General features: G+C 42.6%; 2 protein-coding genes and 1 long non-coding RNA gene across 4 annotated transcripts in view; 1 reads left to right on the top strand and 2 right to left on the bottom strand.

The window, feature by feature from the left end:
• col6a1 (collagen, type VI, alpha 1) overlaps positions 1–3989 on the bottom strand; it is a 20689-nt gene extending 16700 nt beyond the window's left edge. The window contains exons 1-8 of the mRNA XM_020604536.1: positions 3720–3989; positions 2870–2999; positions 2235–2435; positions 1978–2137; positions 1153–1266; positions 1042–1062; positions 272–292; positions 120–164 (exon numbers count right to left, since the gene is read on the bottom strand). Of these exons, the coding sequence (XP_020460192.1) occupies positions 120–164; positions 272–292; positions 1042–1062; positions 1153–1266; positions 1978–2137; positions 2235–2435; positions 2870–2999; positions 3720–3804 (777 nt within the window). The 5' untranslated portion in view covers positions 3805–3989. The remainder of the gene's footprint in view (positions 1–119; positions 165–271; positions 293–1041; positions 1063–1152; positions 1267–1977; positions 2138–2234; positions 2436–2869; positions 3000–3719) is intronic.
• A 1535-nt stretch (positions 3990–5524) lies between these two features.
• The window catches only part of LOC109962665 (zinc finger protein 665-like), a 10315-nt gene continuing 1806 nt past the window's right edge, over positions 5525–14033 (bottom strand). Inside the window, exons 2-7 of the mRNA XM_020604562.1 lie at positions 12718–12920; positions 11445–11537; positions 9695–9790; positions 9415–9525; positions 8621–8750; positions 5525–8535 (exon numbers count right to left, since the gene is read on the bottom strand). Of these exons, the coding sequence (XP_020460218.1) occupies positions 6665–8535; positions 8621–8750; positions 9415–9525; positions 9695–9790; positions 11445–11537; positions 12718–12920 (2504 nt within the window). The 3' untranslated portion in view covers positions 5525–6664. The remainder of the gene's footprint in view (positions 8536–8620; positions 8751–9414; positions 9526–9694; positions 9791–11444; positions 11538–12717; positions 12921–14033) is intronic.
• Positions 12958–14027, top strand: LOC109962666 (uncharacterized). Of its 2 annotated transcripts, XR_002275297.1 has the most exons (4): positions 12958–13112; positions 13296–13381; positions 13580–13700; positions 13893–14027. It is a non-coding gene; the product is annotated as an uncharacterized LOC109962666 (long non-coding RNA). The 2 variants fall into 2 exon arrangements; XR_002275296.1 differs by lacking the exon at positions 12958–13112 and having other exon boundaries at positions 13130–13381.

The raw sequence follows: 14033 nt of genomic DNA, 5'->3' as shown, positions 1-14033 counted from the left end.
AACAGAGGGAGGAAAAGTTCATTGGTTCATTAGTTTTAAGGTTTTAATGAAACAATGGGGCAATCCTAATTTTCCTAGTAGCATCATGTGCATCAGATATATTTGTTACATAATCACACCCTAGAGCCAGTGTCTCCATCTGGTCCTTTGGGCCCTCCTGGAGCCTACAGACAAGACAATAAAATACAATCAGTGAAACAGTTGTGAAATCCAAGTGAAATCCAAACCATCTCATTTGGCAGTAATATATTGTAAACACTGGCATACTTACAGTGCAGTCGAAAGAGCAACACTGGAAGAAAGATAAGAAAATAAAAATGATGAACACCGTAAAATGGAAAAGGTCTCTTTATGTAATTTTGCTATGTAGATTACAGGATACTTTGGTTCACCTCTAAGCAGGAGGCATGGAATAACCCCATGTTTTCTGGTCTGATCTCAAGCAACATACATAAATAATAATATTCATGGAGTCAACTGAACTTAACATCATAGTACTGAACTGTCAGATAACAGCAGGGCTGGGCAACATGTTGGACATTTAAGATATGGCTGCAGTGATACCAAAGTAGCCATAATCATGAATATCACAGAAATCTTAATTAAATTTTTGTTAGTTGCATTTCAGCTCCCTGTGGTGGACTTGTGTGTCCCCTCCTTGCTTCCTGAATATGAGGCAGTTTAGCAGCAGAGATGAGACTGAACCAGACACTGACAATGATTAGGAAGAAGATAGTGACCTAAAATCTATGACACATGTTTACACAGTAAACTAAAAAATACATAATCAATAATCCCTCAGTTAAAACAATTCAGAATGAACAAGAATATTAAAATACAAACTGCCAAAGAAGCTTAATATTACTGATGACATTTTTAGCCATGCTTGGCAGGTCTAGTCATGAACAGCTCCAAACAGGTTCTGTGACACAGTAACATGTACAGTTACTATGTACATCTCCTTTATATTTAACTGTAATCAGCAAACAATTACAAAAGGATTGGATCAGTTTCTTTAAAAGCTGATCTCAAAAAACATACCGCATCCTTTGTCTCGTTGGTCTGGAAAAAAAAAAAAGGTAAACACAGGTTAGTTCAAAATCCGAATATTATATTCTATTTTATAGAGAAGCGAAAAGACTAAATACATACGATCATGTTAATGATTGTTTGAATAGTTCCCATCTTGGTGGACCTGGCCTCGTCTGCAGCGGTGAAGTTCTGTCTATAGTTGTGGTCTGTGGCAATGAGTGACAGTCTGGTGTCCTGGTGAGACACATCACACAAACATCACCACCTATGGGTCTATGATACCCTTTCTTCTAAACAACAGCATGTGACCAGTAACACTGATTTCTAAAACCTTAATTCTGTGACAGCTGTATTGAAAGGATCCAAGTTAGCGTCCACTACTGTTGGAACTGGACATCAGCTATTACCTACAGTTCGATTTCCATGAAGAACATCAAAAACACCCTACAGTGAATAAAAAGCTCACAAAGGCCTTTTTAAATCCATCATCCAATAACTGGACTTTTATTTGTCCTCCTAGTATCACACTGACATTTAGGTCGCCTATCATTACTTGTTTGACTGCAGACACATGCTGTGCTTCACCTCACTTTGCTTCGCTTTACTTTATTTTACTGTACTTCACTTCTCTTTACTTTACTTTAGGTTGTTTCATGTCACTTCTCTTGACTCTCCTCCTCTCAATTGGTTTCTAGGATCAGGTTAGAATTAATTGAAGAGTTTTTAAGAGACTTCTTTCAGGACTTTGAACCAGTTCTTAAAGACTGGGGAGGTACTGAGGTTATGCTTTTAGTTTTGAGTTTTGCGGTGAAGGTTTGGTTAGTAGCTAGCTTGGAACTGATTATGACATGTATGATGATACAGAACGTCTTCGTACTTCCTGCCCAGGGACTCCAGATGAAATTTTGCTCTGTAGCTAACACTGTGTGTGTGAGTATCTTGTACCTCCTGGTCAGGTGAGATGGCGACAGCGAACACTTTGACTCCATGATGCTTGGCTTCATTAGCAGCCTCCTGCACTCCTCCACATGGCTCTTTGTAACCAGTAACAGGATGGCCATCAGTCACTACCACAATGTACTTGTTCTCATGGTAGTGAGTACCCCTGCATGTGAGCAGGCACACAAATAAACATGCACCTCATGATATCACTGCACTTATTACTTAATCTGCTGAAGTGTTCATGTGCGTAATGGTATTACCCAACAAGCAGCTCAGCGAGGCCCCTCTTGATGGCACAGTCAGTGTACGTGCCCTTGCCGATGTATTTAATTTTATTAATGTCATCCTTCAGGGCCTGGCGATCAGTGCTCAGTTCACTGAGCTCTCGCACAACGATAACTTCGTCACTGTAGTGCAGCGCTCCTGAGTTCCATGTCAAGGTGCGGTCACATCGGTGGCGCCTGGATACATAGAGGTGTTTAGAAGACTCATGACATAGTCATCTAAGAGTACAACCATCAAATCAACAGTATGCAACATGGTGTGGTGGGATGTAATCATATACTTCATTAAAATGATGCATTAGTATAGATTAGAAGAATTAAGCATCTTAATATTATGACTGACATGAGCATACAGTATATGCTGCAGTCAGAAGTGTGCTGTATTGCACCTGTAACCACACCCTACAATGATGTCACAGTATCCCAGAGCACACCTGTACATCACTGCAGCATCGTGAGAAATTAAACCACTGGAGGTGTTTAGTTACTCTTTTTAAGTAAGAAATACAGGGCTTTTAGTTGTAATGCAGTATCTTTCCACTACGCCATTACTCTTTTATAAGTAAGCTATTTGGACCCTTCTTAACACTTCGTGTGTCTGTGTGTCTTACATGTCCTTGAGTTCATCTATGAAGCGCATGGTGAATTCTTTGATCTGGCCAATGTAAAAGTCAGGAGGTTTCTGTCTGAGGGCCACACTCTCAGATGTATCCAGGACGAAGAAAAGGTCAACTGGACACTCTGTTCACAAAGCATACAAGAAAAGATGGCTGTCAGCAAACATTATCCACTGACCCCCGCCCCCCCACACACAAACAAACACAAAAACAGCCAAAAAAAGAAAGAAAGAAAAAGAAACCAATGGTAAGCTCAAAAACAGAATTCTGTCTGATTAAGAACTGGTATTTCATCCATCCATGGTATCAGTACTGAGCACCGGAGGCCTTGCAGGCCAACATGACAAACTTGGAGCAGTACGCTGCTGTACCTGAGCCATCTTAAAAAGGTAGATTTATGACTGCAGGCCTGAGTTTGCCTGTACCCACACAGTGTCTGGATGCCTGCACAGCATCAGGCCTCAGGTGTCATCATCTGCTTTGGTTCTTGTCCAGTCTTCTCAATTTGTCATACACAGCACTGGGAGATCTTAGTCCGCATCACACTCAGAGTCTTATATTCAGGCCCATTGAGACAGCCATGAAAACAAATAGGGACCTGCTCAAAGCGGAGTAAGCTACTGTTATCCCCTGATCTTACTTTCCTTCTTATTGGGTCTCTGCTGCCTATTAGTAAGGTACCCTGATTTCAAAAGAACAATGAACATCTGCACCAGCACTTGAAGCAAACATGATTTCAGTACATTCATCCACTGAGAGACGACGTTACATGTCGCATAAGGCCCTAAACACCACATATGAAGACATTTTCTTGTAAAGTAGGACATATTTTCAGCAAACTTACCCGCAAACCTGTGTCTCTGATTCGCCGTTTGCGCACCAGCCAGGAAAACGCACAGCAGCGCAAGGAGACCTCTGAAAGCCTCCATGATTAAAATGCAAGAATACTAAAGACTACAAAACACGCTACCCCAGTTCCTCGACAAACAAACACCGAACCTCTCCGACCCCCACGCCCGGTACCTCTAACGCAATTCGGCGAACTTTTGATGATCCAGCGTTCCTCCGCAGTTCGTCCAAGGCAAGACCCAGAGCGCACAGTGAGGGAGGAGGAGGGAGAGTTCATGCGCGTTCTCTAAGATGACTAGAGCGCGCACAGACAAAGTTTAAACAGAATCCAAGTTATGTCTGCTTCCTTAAAAGGGCCCCACAGGGACATGGTTACACAGGTATAAACAATAAACCTGCTGAGTGTCATCCACTGTGCAGATTTCTTTTTTATTTTACAGGAAAGAAGGCACATGTAGAAACGGATCCTGACTATATTTGGATGTTTTAATAACACTATAATCAGAAATCAGAGAAAGCCTTGTAATATTTATTTTTTAACTCATACACGTCATGTAGACAAAAAAGAAATGAACCGTGTGTAGATGTGAGTTTTAATGAGGTGACCAGCGTTTTGCATTTTCTTTCTGTTAAGAGTCTGTCTGTTCTGTGAAAGACGGGGGAGGGTAGAATTTTATTACATCTGGTTCACTTCAGCATCCAGACCTGAACTGAACATAAAAGCAAGACATTAGAGGAGGGAGGAGGAGAGCTTTCTTTAATTCCTTTTTCCTTGGACACAGGAAGAGACACAGTGCCATCTAGTGCTTCTTGTGGGCAGTTCTTGGAGAGGACTTCGGAAAGAGTTTGGGGTTTCAGTGATGCACTTTCATGGAAGCTGACGGGAAAGCATGGGCGTGGAGGACTGCTCATTTGGCAAGGCGTTGATGAGGGTGGGTGCTGCAAAGTTGCCATGGACATACATGTGCGTGGTGGACTGCAGGGAAGGTCAGGCCTGGATTCAGGTTTTCCACTGAGATAATTCCAGGGAAAAAAGTTGTGCACAGCAGCAAGGAAGGCAGGAAAGGAAAGATGGGAAAGAAGGAGGGATGATGAGATCTGGGGGACATCTGGAAATAATCTGTTTATTAGCAAGTTCTCACAGTAAATCTGCTGCAGTTTTGAGAGCTGTGTGGGTGTGTACGAGTTGTGATGTATGCATTTTGAGATGTCTCTAGATCAATTTTTATCAGAGATACATTAATCCCTAAAAATCTCTAGGAATTCATTAGCAAAACATTTAGGAGTGCTTTTATTCAGCTCATTTTATTCAGAAGAAGGAAATCTGTTGGGTACATTTGTGTTTAATTTTTCAGTCATGAAGCAGAGAAGTTGGATCGTGATTAGTGAATGCCATTATCTCTCACCCTGAGGAAACAAAGATTGCTTATGTCATCAACAAGTTAAAAGCTCCCAAAAAGTACAGATCCTAAAGCGAAGGCATTCTGCATAATGTCTAGAGACAGCCTATTGGCAGACAGGATGCAGTTTCCACAGGATCCCGATGTTTACTGGAGAAGATTAGAAGAAATTTCTGAGTCAGAGAAAGAGGGAATACTCCTATTATAGCCAGTGTCTCTAGGCTGAAAGCTTTTAAAGCTTGTGGTCAATAAATGTCCTTGCAACATTTAACATCACCACACTCCTCCTTGGGATTGTACTTTCCTGTAAACAGCAGATTTGGCGTTTTTAGAAAACAGTATTCAAATGTTACTATGCATAAGTGGCCATGGATAAAACACAGGCATGGAAAAAGGCACAAACTGAGGGCTTAAAAAAAAAGTTTCTCTTGCCAGTGAAAACATAAAAGTCAGGGCAGCACAGATGGAAAATATTACTCACAATGAGCCTGTTACAATAGGTCTCAAGACTTCATTTGCCTGAGGTCCCAGTTAATAAATGCACTCTGAACAATAGTGGTCGACATCAAACTTTACTGTTAGTTATAGGCCAAAGTGGCACTGTACAAACAGAAGGCAGTGAAGAGTTCTCCATGACTGTTTACACCATTTTGAGATACTGCTGGGCGCCAGTCAAAACATGAGGAAATTACAGGCTAATCAAGATTCTGAACCAGACTAAATGAAGTTAATAAGAGGAAATGAGCCAGACTAACATCCATTGCATGAATCCTTTCATCAATCTGGTGTCCTCAAAAACCCTCCGGATTTGTCTCTACCTTACTACAGTCTGCAGAAAAGAACATGTGATTGCTTCCTGTCAATTAAAAAAGCAACAATTTAGTAGATGAAGCTTCGGTTAAGGGACTGAAAATGACTGAATTCCTACAGTCACAAGCGGCCAGCACCGCCTGATAATGCATGAATATCAAGAGGAAATGGTTACTGGGTCACCTACTGCCATCTAGTGAAACCTTTCATAGTACATGCAACCTTTTTTTAGTTATTAAATAAACTCAATCAACATGCACAAGGTGTAGCCAAGGTAGTTTAATTTGAAATTCACATACCTTGCAAACCATAGCAGAGATATAAAAGGCCCAGAGGAATAAAGTCATGCCATGTGTCAGCAACTTTGCACTCCCACAGTATTTCTTTCAGCATATTTACAGAGCGCCAAAATTCATGTCTGTTACCTTTGAGGCCTTTCCAAAAATATATTTTCACCAATATTAAAGCTCCTGTTCTGAACACACGGCATCAAATCATGTCCACTTTATCATTCTAATGTATTCATGCATAAAAAAAAAGAAAGCTCTGGGAAGAGCCTGGTGAAGGATGAGAGAAAACCAATTGTTGTGCTAGTTGCTGTAGTCTTTTACAAATGGCTGTCGTGAATCCATTTACTTACAACATTCTATATTCTTTCATGTATTGCCTGGAAACACTGCAGTCGACAAAATGTCTCTCGATTCTGTTACAGTTTGCCTTTGTGCCTGGCTCAGTTCATGTTAGAGTGGCTTTTCAGGTGCCTTCTCAGGTGGTTCAGACAGGTGTAGGTCTTAGGACAGATCTGGCAATGGTAGGGTCTCACTCCTGAGTGGTTCAGCATGTGCTGCTTCAGCACACTGCCATCTGAGAAGGCTTTGCCACACTGAGAGCACACATATGGCCGCTCTCCAGTATGCACACGCATGTGAACTGTTACCTTGTGTGCCATTGTAAAACCTTTGCCGCACACTGTACACTTGAATGGTCTCTCTCCTGTGTGGGTGAGCCTGTGTGTGCGCATTGCACCCATCTGGGAAAAAGCCTTTCCACAGTCGGGGCAAACATGAGGCTTCTCACCCGTGTGAACCCTGGTGTGACTCCTCAGTCCTCCTGCGGTGGAGAAACACTGTGAACAGTGGGTACACTGGTAAGGTCGCTCACCTGTGTGAGTGCGCATGTGCTGCTTCAAATCATAGCGGTTTCTGAAGCCGCGGCCACAGACTAGGCAGCTTTCTGGTCTGTCATCATTGTGGCGCAGCTCATGATTGGCCAGACATTTCTCAGACAGGAAACACTTGCCACATTCCTGACATTGGTAGGGTTTCTCGTGGTCAACTCTCTGATGGTACTTCAGCTCGCTGATCCCAGGGAAGGTCTCATCACAGTACCTGCACCGGAAGCGATGGTTGGGGCTGTAGGGAAGCTGGTGTTCACTCATCTGATGGTTCCTCAGCAGATGGGCCATCTTGAAGGTCTTTCCGCAATGAGAACATTCATATTTTGTCAGCAGCTGCACACACTGATGTCTGACCCGCTCATGTAAAGACCTGAACTGACACCCACACTTGGTGCAGATGTGGGCAGCATTTTTACACTTTCTCTTCCGGTGCCCAGAGAGGTGAGCCTCTGTGCGGAAGGCTTTGCCACACTGGGAGCATTTGTAAGGTTTCACTGCAGTGTGGAACCTCTGGTGCTCGAGAAACTCAAAACGATACTTGAAGCTCCTTCCACACAGCGGACAGTTATGAGTGACTCGTCCTCGTGGGTAGACAGCTTTGGCCGATGTCTTCCTGGAGGACAGAGATATCGAGGAAGTCCGATGGGCTGAGCCACTTTTCCTATGTTTACCTCTGCTCATTAATTTGATGGCCTCCATTTCACCAGCCTCTTCATGGCGCTGTTGGTGTTTGGTCAGACACTTGGATGAGATAAAGCTCTTCCCACACTGCTTACACTGATAGGGCTTATCATGATCTACCTGCTGATGATACTTCAGGTCACCAATGCCTGAAAAACCCACCCCACAATGGCTGCATTTAAAAAGTCGGCTTTGAACATGTGTTAGTACATGTTCCTTTAAGCTGCTGGACTTTTGAAAACTCTTTCCGCAGTGAACACAGTCGTAGTTACGGCCCCGTTTTGGGCAGTGATGTCTGAACTTGTCCAGTGATGTTGGAAAACTGTTTCCACATTTAATACACAGATATGCAGCATTTTTGCACTTCCGGAGCCTGTGACCAGCTAGCAACGTGGCTGTTCTGAAAGCCCTTCCACACTCAGAGCAGTTGTAAGGCTGCAGCCCACTGTGGACCCTCTGGTGCTCAATAAGGACTGAGTGATGCTTGAAGCATTTGCCACACTCGGGGCATTTATGTATTCCTGGCTGCTGTCTCCTGCGAGGAGATATTTCAGTCCTTTTTGGTGATTCAGGGAAGTCAGTCGATGTGGAAGGGTTTGTTGACAGTTCTTCATCAAACATGACAATCTGGGGAACATCATTATTTTCATCATCACAAGCACTCGGATGGGAAGCGATGGCCACTTCCAGTGATGGAGGGAGGGACAGAGAGGGAATGAGAAGATCATCTGACTGAAAGGGAGCTACAGGAAAAATACAAAAAGTAAATTTTCAATACAATACAGCATTTGTAGACTAGCTGATAGCAAATGCAAGCTGTGTGCATACCGATGCTACTCTTTGCCAGTTTCCCGTGGCACTGTTTGCTTTGGAGAAGAAATTTAAGATCGTCTCCATTTGAGACACACTGCATGTACTCCTCTAGGACAGAAGGGGCAGCACTGATCCAAGAGGCAGTCTATTCATGAGAGGAGCAAAAACAAGAGAAATTTAGAATTTGAAGTTGTTAGTTTGCCTATCGCTGGGTGCTTCTCAAGTCTCTTATATAATCATTCCTACATCCTCAGCCCAAGTTTCAAGTGTCTTATATTGGCTCTGAAGAGCATGGATGGAGGAAGCTACTGGAGGAGCCATGACTATAAAAGCATCCTTCACAAGTTTTTTTATGAAGCAACATGATCCTTTATCAGAAATCAATTGGTGATCGGACGCTTCAGCCATTAATAATGTGTTTCCTCGTGTCCTCTCCTCTCTCATGTTTTCCTTGCATCTTACGCGGGTGGGATAAGACACAAGGAAAAGATGCAACTTAGGGAAATGACGACTCTTATAAGAGACTTCAATATCACCCATTGACGTAGGAAGGCTGCCTCCATCCTCAAAGATCCCAACCCCCCCCACATTCTCATATTATATTCTTGTATATTTCTTTTTCTACTATATTGCTGCATTGTGTTTATTTATCTACTTTATATTTCATTTGTATTTTGTGGCATTCATGTGGACGGCAAAGTAAGAATTTCATTGTACAGGGAAACACGTTTCCTAACTGTGCATATGACAAATAAACACTTTGAACTTGAACTTGACTTTCTCTTCTTTTTAAGCAATCCTTTCTCTACCTGTTTGAAATCTGGTATTGGCAGCAGCTCCTCCAGTCTGGAAAAGAATTCACTAACTAAAGTCTCCAGTGCTGTGTCGAAGTCAGGGCCGTACTCCACAGGAAACACGTTCTGTTGGGTGAAAGAAAAGACAGCTCGTCACCTAAGATATCAGCCTCAGGAACAGACATAAAATACCTACGTTATATTTTTATGTGTACAATTTTAATAAATGATTAACATTTGAAATGTGACACATGTTTTACTGAATCATATAAATCAGGTTTAATATTAATGTTACCTTCAGGAAATGTTCTCTGCCATCAGTGTCTTCAATGAGACCTTGCACCAACTTCATAAAGTTTGCCTCTGGTGCTTCAATTATCGGATCATTTGTCTGGAAAACAAGACACTAGTCAGCTGACTTCAGGGCAATCAGATATAAAACATTTCATTATTGATTAACCTCTTGATTATTTTCTTGTTTAATCAATTCAGTGTTTTGACTATTTCTGAAAATCGTGAAAAATGCTCATCAATTATTCAAGGTGATGTCCTTAAATGGTTTGTCACACCAACAGTGAAAAACTTTGTGAGTTCCAAATAACCAAAGACCATCAATCAGCAAATCCTGAAATCTAATCAATTAATTTATTGGTATCTATTATTATTTCTTACTAATTTAATCAGGAGCGCCCTTGTAGCTGAATGGTTACAGCACATGCCATTTAACTGCTACCACCTCTGTTCAATTCTGGCCAGGGGCCTTTGTTGCATGTCATACTCCCCCATCTCCTCATATTTCTTGTCTGCATGCAATTCATATTCAAATAAAGACAAAAATGCCAAAAAAAAAGCGGCATCAAATTATTATTTTAACTGGACAGCTCTCAGAGAGGGCAGATCCATTTGCCCATAATGCCATTACACCTAAAAGCAATTTTCCCATGATAGTTTGCCCCTCATAATTTGATTGCGCTTGACCATGAAAACCTACTGCTGGCATTTGGTAATGATAGATTGTTTGAAAGTTATTCAAAAAACACACAACAGACATGACAGACATTCACTTGTTGGTTTTAAGGGTAAAATGGGGACTTCAGTGGGTGGACCGTGGGCAAAGCGGTGAATACGTCACATTTCTGCGAGTCCGTGTTCTGCTTGTTCAACAGCTGTTTAATAAACTGCTCATACAGTTTCTGTTACTGGCTGGTCATTGCACTATGGACTGATCCTTCATGTCCTCTGCTCAGCTGTGAGTGTGTGTGAAAGAGGGGAGCGCCGCCCCTGCCTCCTCTAAACAGAGACCGACACAGAGAAAAATACAGTGAAGCAACGTAGGATGGTCCGCTGGGTGATGGTTAAGGGAAACACGTGGTGAACCACTCGTTAGGTTCTGACAGTGGAAAAAGCTATAATGTGCAGCTGGAACACCGACGCCCTTCCCAACAGACAATTGTGCTCTGAAGGAGATGTAGCTGCCTGCTAATAGAGCTAGCATGCCCAGATAACAAGCGCTCACATCTCAGAAATCATCAGAACTAATTCTAAACTGCCATTATCTGGATAAACTAACCACATATTCTTACTTTTTCACCTGGAAAAAAAAAAGTCAAAACTTAAAATGGCATAATATCAGTCCTGTGGATGAAAACAAAAACAGCTTTGAGCCCAGCTCCAAATCTCTGCCATTGGGCTCTCACCCAGCTGTTACAGTCCCTGTCTCACACAGCAGGGTGAACTGAGCGATGGCACTTGGCTTCTTCTGACAATGAATGGGCAGCTGTCACTGACCTAGGGATTTGTCTCTGTATGTACTCTGAGTGCTCAACAGCACAGACATGCACTTTGGCCACAAGGTGCTCACATAGAAATAAATAAATAGCATCAAATCCATTCATTACTTTTTGAGTTATGCTGTTAAGAAACACAGGCAAAATCATAACATTGTGGAGGTAAAAATAGCTGCAGATGTGCTTTATGCTGTCCAATTAATTAATTAGTTGACTAATCATTTTATTTCTCTGACCAGTTCAAAAGAAAACACTCACCTCTTCAATGCAAGAAGATCGAATTCGGTTAAGGTGGGTCTCAACAGCCTTAAGATCTTCAGGGTGTTCAGAACGTAACAGCTCAAGAGTTGTCTAGAAAAAATTTAGTTTGCACTTTTAAAGGTAGGGTTGGTGATCCTGGAAAAGGCAGCAAGAGGAAGCACAATTTTGAAAGTAAAAACCAAAGAAATCCCACCCCTTCGTTTCATCTTCTTCCCAAAGCCACTCCTCCAAAACACAGCGTGCACTGCCCTACTATTACTTACAGGTTTCAGGAAAATAACAAATGGCCCCCAAACAAAACAAATGATAATTACCTGTCCAGCACAAACACAGCCACCATGGTGTCACTTTTCAGCCCCTTTTGTTCTCTCAGTTGTCACCATCATTCAGAAGCCACATCAATGTTAATTCTGGTTTTACTTTTTGCAGCATCCAACTTCATTTTAGTTGTAACTTTCTCACCCAGCGTTACCCACCCAGATCTGTAGTGAACCACAGTTGGAGACCTCTGATCCAGCGCTAAACTGCTTTAACCCTGGCTTGTAGCGGCACCTAGCCTTAGAAGTCTGTACTTTTCTACAGGCAGAAGTGAAGAGGGCGGCCAGTTAACGCCGTTCAAAACACAGCTTTATTCTGTCTTGGTAACACAAACACTGCATGAGGCCTTGATGCCCAGTTAACTGCATTACAATCCTATCTATACACTTAGAGCCGACTACTGGCTGGCTGCATGTAAAACACATCTGTTCTATGTGGTGGTCTTCTCACTTTCATACTGTGCACACTGCACGTAAGTAGCAACGTCTAGCAACAACATTACCCATAAGGCTGTATGTTTCAAAGGGGACGGCCTGGCCTGTAACAACAGTCTCTGTTTGTGAATGAAAGCTGATGTGGGGACCTTCTCGGCCATAGCTCTCTAAGTTTAGCTGTACAACAGAGCAGTAACATGTCTGCCTGCAATGCTTTGCAGGAGTGTGTGCAAATAAGGAGGTTGACAGGCAGGGAGGCCATCCAATAGTTTTGCTTGGGATGAGTAAAATTATTGGTCAGGTGTTTTTCAGCCCTGCTGCTGCTGCCAAGGATGATGGATTTTTTTTCTTTGTTGTCAGTGCATTTAATGGATTCATTGCCATTGGGATGAAAAGAGAAAGTCAATAAATGTAACAAAAAATGCTTCCAGAAGGAAATGCCAACCCTATCTTTAATAGCAGTGTTTCACTGAATGCTGAAAGTCATATTTACATTTACACAGAAACATTTCACTTACCCTTGCTCTGAGGCCCAGTGAGAGCAGCCTCCCTTCTCTTTTACTCATTAGTTCAGGAACTGCATCTGTTACCATGGACACAAACTCCTCCAGTTTCCCATAGTGCTTTATGTTTCGCTGGCGTACCACTTCCCACATCACTGCCGACATCAGGCGTAGTGGCGGGACCAGGAGTGCCAGCGAAGACAGGGGGACACTAAATTCTTTAAAAGGAAAATAGATATATGGTCAAACAAAGTTAAAAGCAATATGGGAGCAAGTGACCTGCTCTCATCACAAATTTCTGTAACCCACTGCTGTAGGTCAGTGTGTATTTCATCACAGAGATTCACTTGTTCCAGTTTCTCTTCCTCTACCTCCTCTGGAATGAAGACTTCTGCAATTTGAGCTTTCAGGTAGTTCTTGTACCTTTCTGATGTGAGAGGTGCTCCGGAACTGTCATTGCCTTCTGCCTCGCTCAGTGCCACAATAGTGATAGCACGTATTAGCTCTTTAGCATGGTTCAGAGACTGTGATTTAAGAAGCTGTAGTATTGACCTCATGAAAAAATCTTTAATGCGATGTGTTTTGTTTTTCAGGCAGTCCCACTGGCAGATCATTTTGATGCAGTGTGCGACATCAACCCTGACAAAACAAGAGGGCAGTTTTGCAGACCATTTCCCAAGTAAGACATCAAAGTACTCATTGATATAAGACTTCAGGTCAGGGTGAGGAGTAAAAGTCTTGACCAAAGCCCCAAGCAAGGCCAGAGAAAAATCACTGACAACTTCTTTTGGAAGTGGTGCTCCTGCACGAATCCATTCTGTCAGCCACTGTGTGACTGCATTAGTATCATGTCTCTCTGACAACATCTGTACCACAGGGACACTTGAGCTATTATGCCCTGTCAGAACGCCCTGATACAGGAAGATGTGCCCAGATGAGCCATTTGGTCTCACCAGTTTCCTGACTACGGAGCCTGTTGCATCAAAACACACTGTCTGGTGAGATTTCTTTGATAATGTTTTATACACATGCATTTGGGTTTGACTCCAGTAGTGACAGAAAAACTTGTCCAGGCCAATGTCTCTAATGCTACCACTGTGAGGTGCACTATATTTTAACAGCTGCAGTGACAAAATTGGATCTTTGTCAGCTAATTCCAAGTTGTTCCTCTGTTGCTTTGCTTTTCGCAGGGTGGCCAAATTGGGTAGATGGCTTGGCTCAGGATCTCCAAAGTCCATCAGCTTTGTTGCCTGTGATGCCCGCCATACATGGGCTTCCTTTCTGCCCTCACACAGTTCTTCGGCTACTTGCAAACGTAGCTGACCAGACAA

Source organism: Monopterus albus, unplaced genomic scaffold (assembly GCF_001952655.1).
Source record: "Monopterus albus unplaced genomic scaffold, M_albus_1.0 scaffold66.1, whole genome shotgun sequence".
Taxonomy (NCBI): Eukaryota; Metazoa; Chordata; class Actinopteri; order Synbranchiformes; family Synbranchidae; genus Monopterus; species Monopterus albus.
Note: the sequence above shows the minus strand (reverse complement) of the source record. Positions and strands in the feature narration are given on the sequence as shown.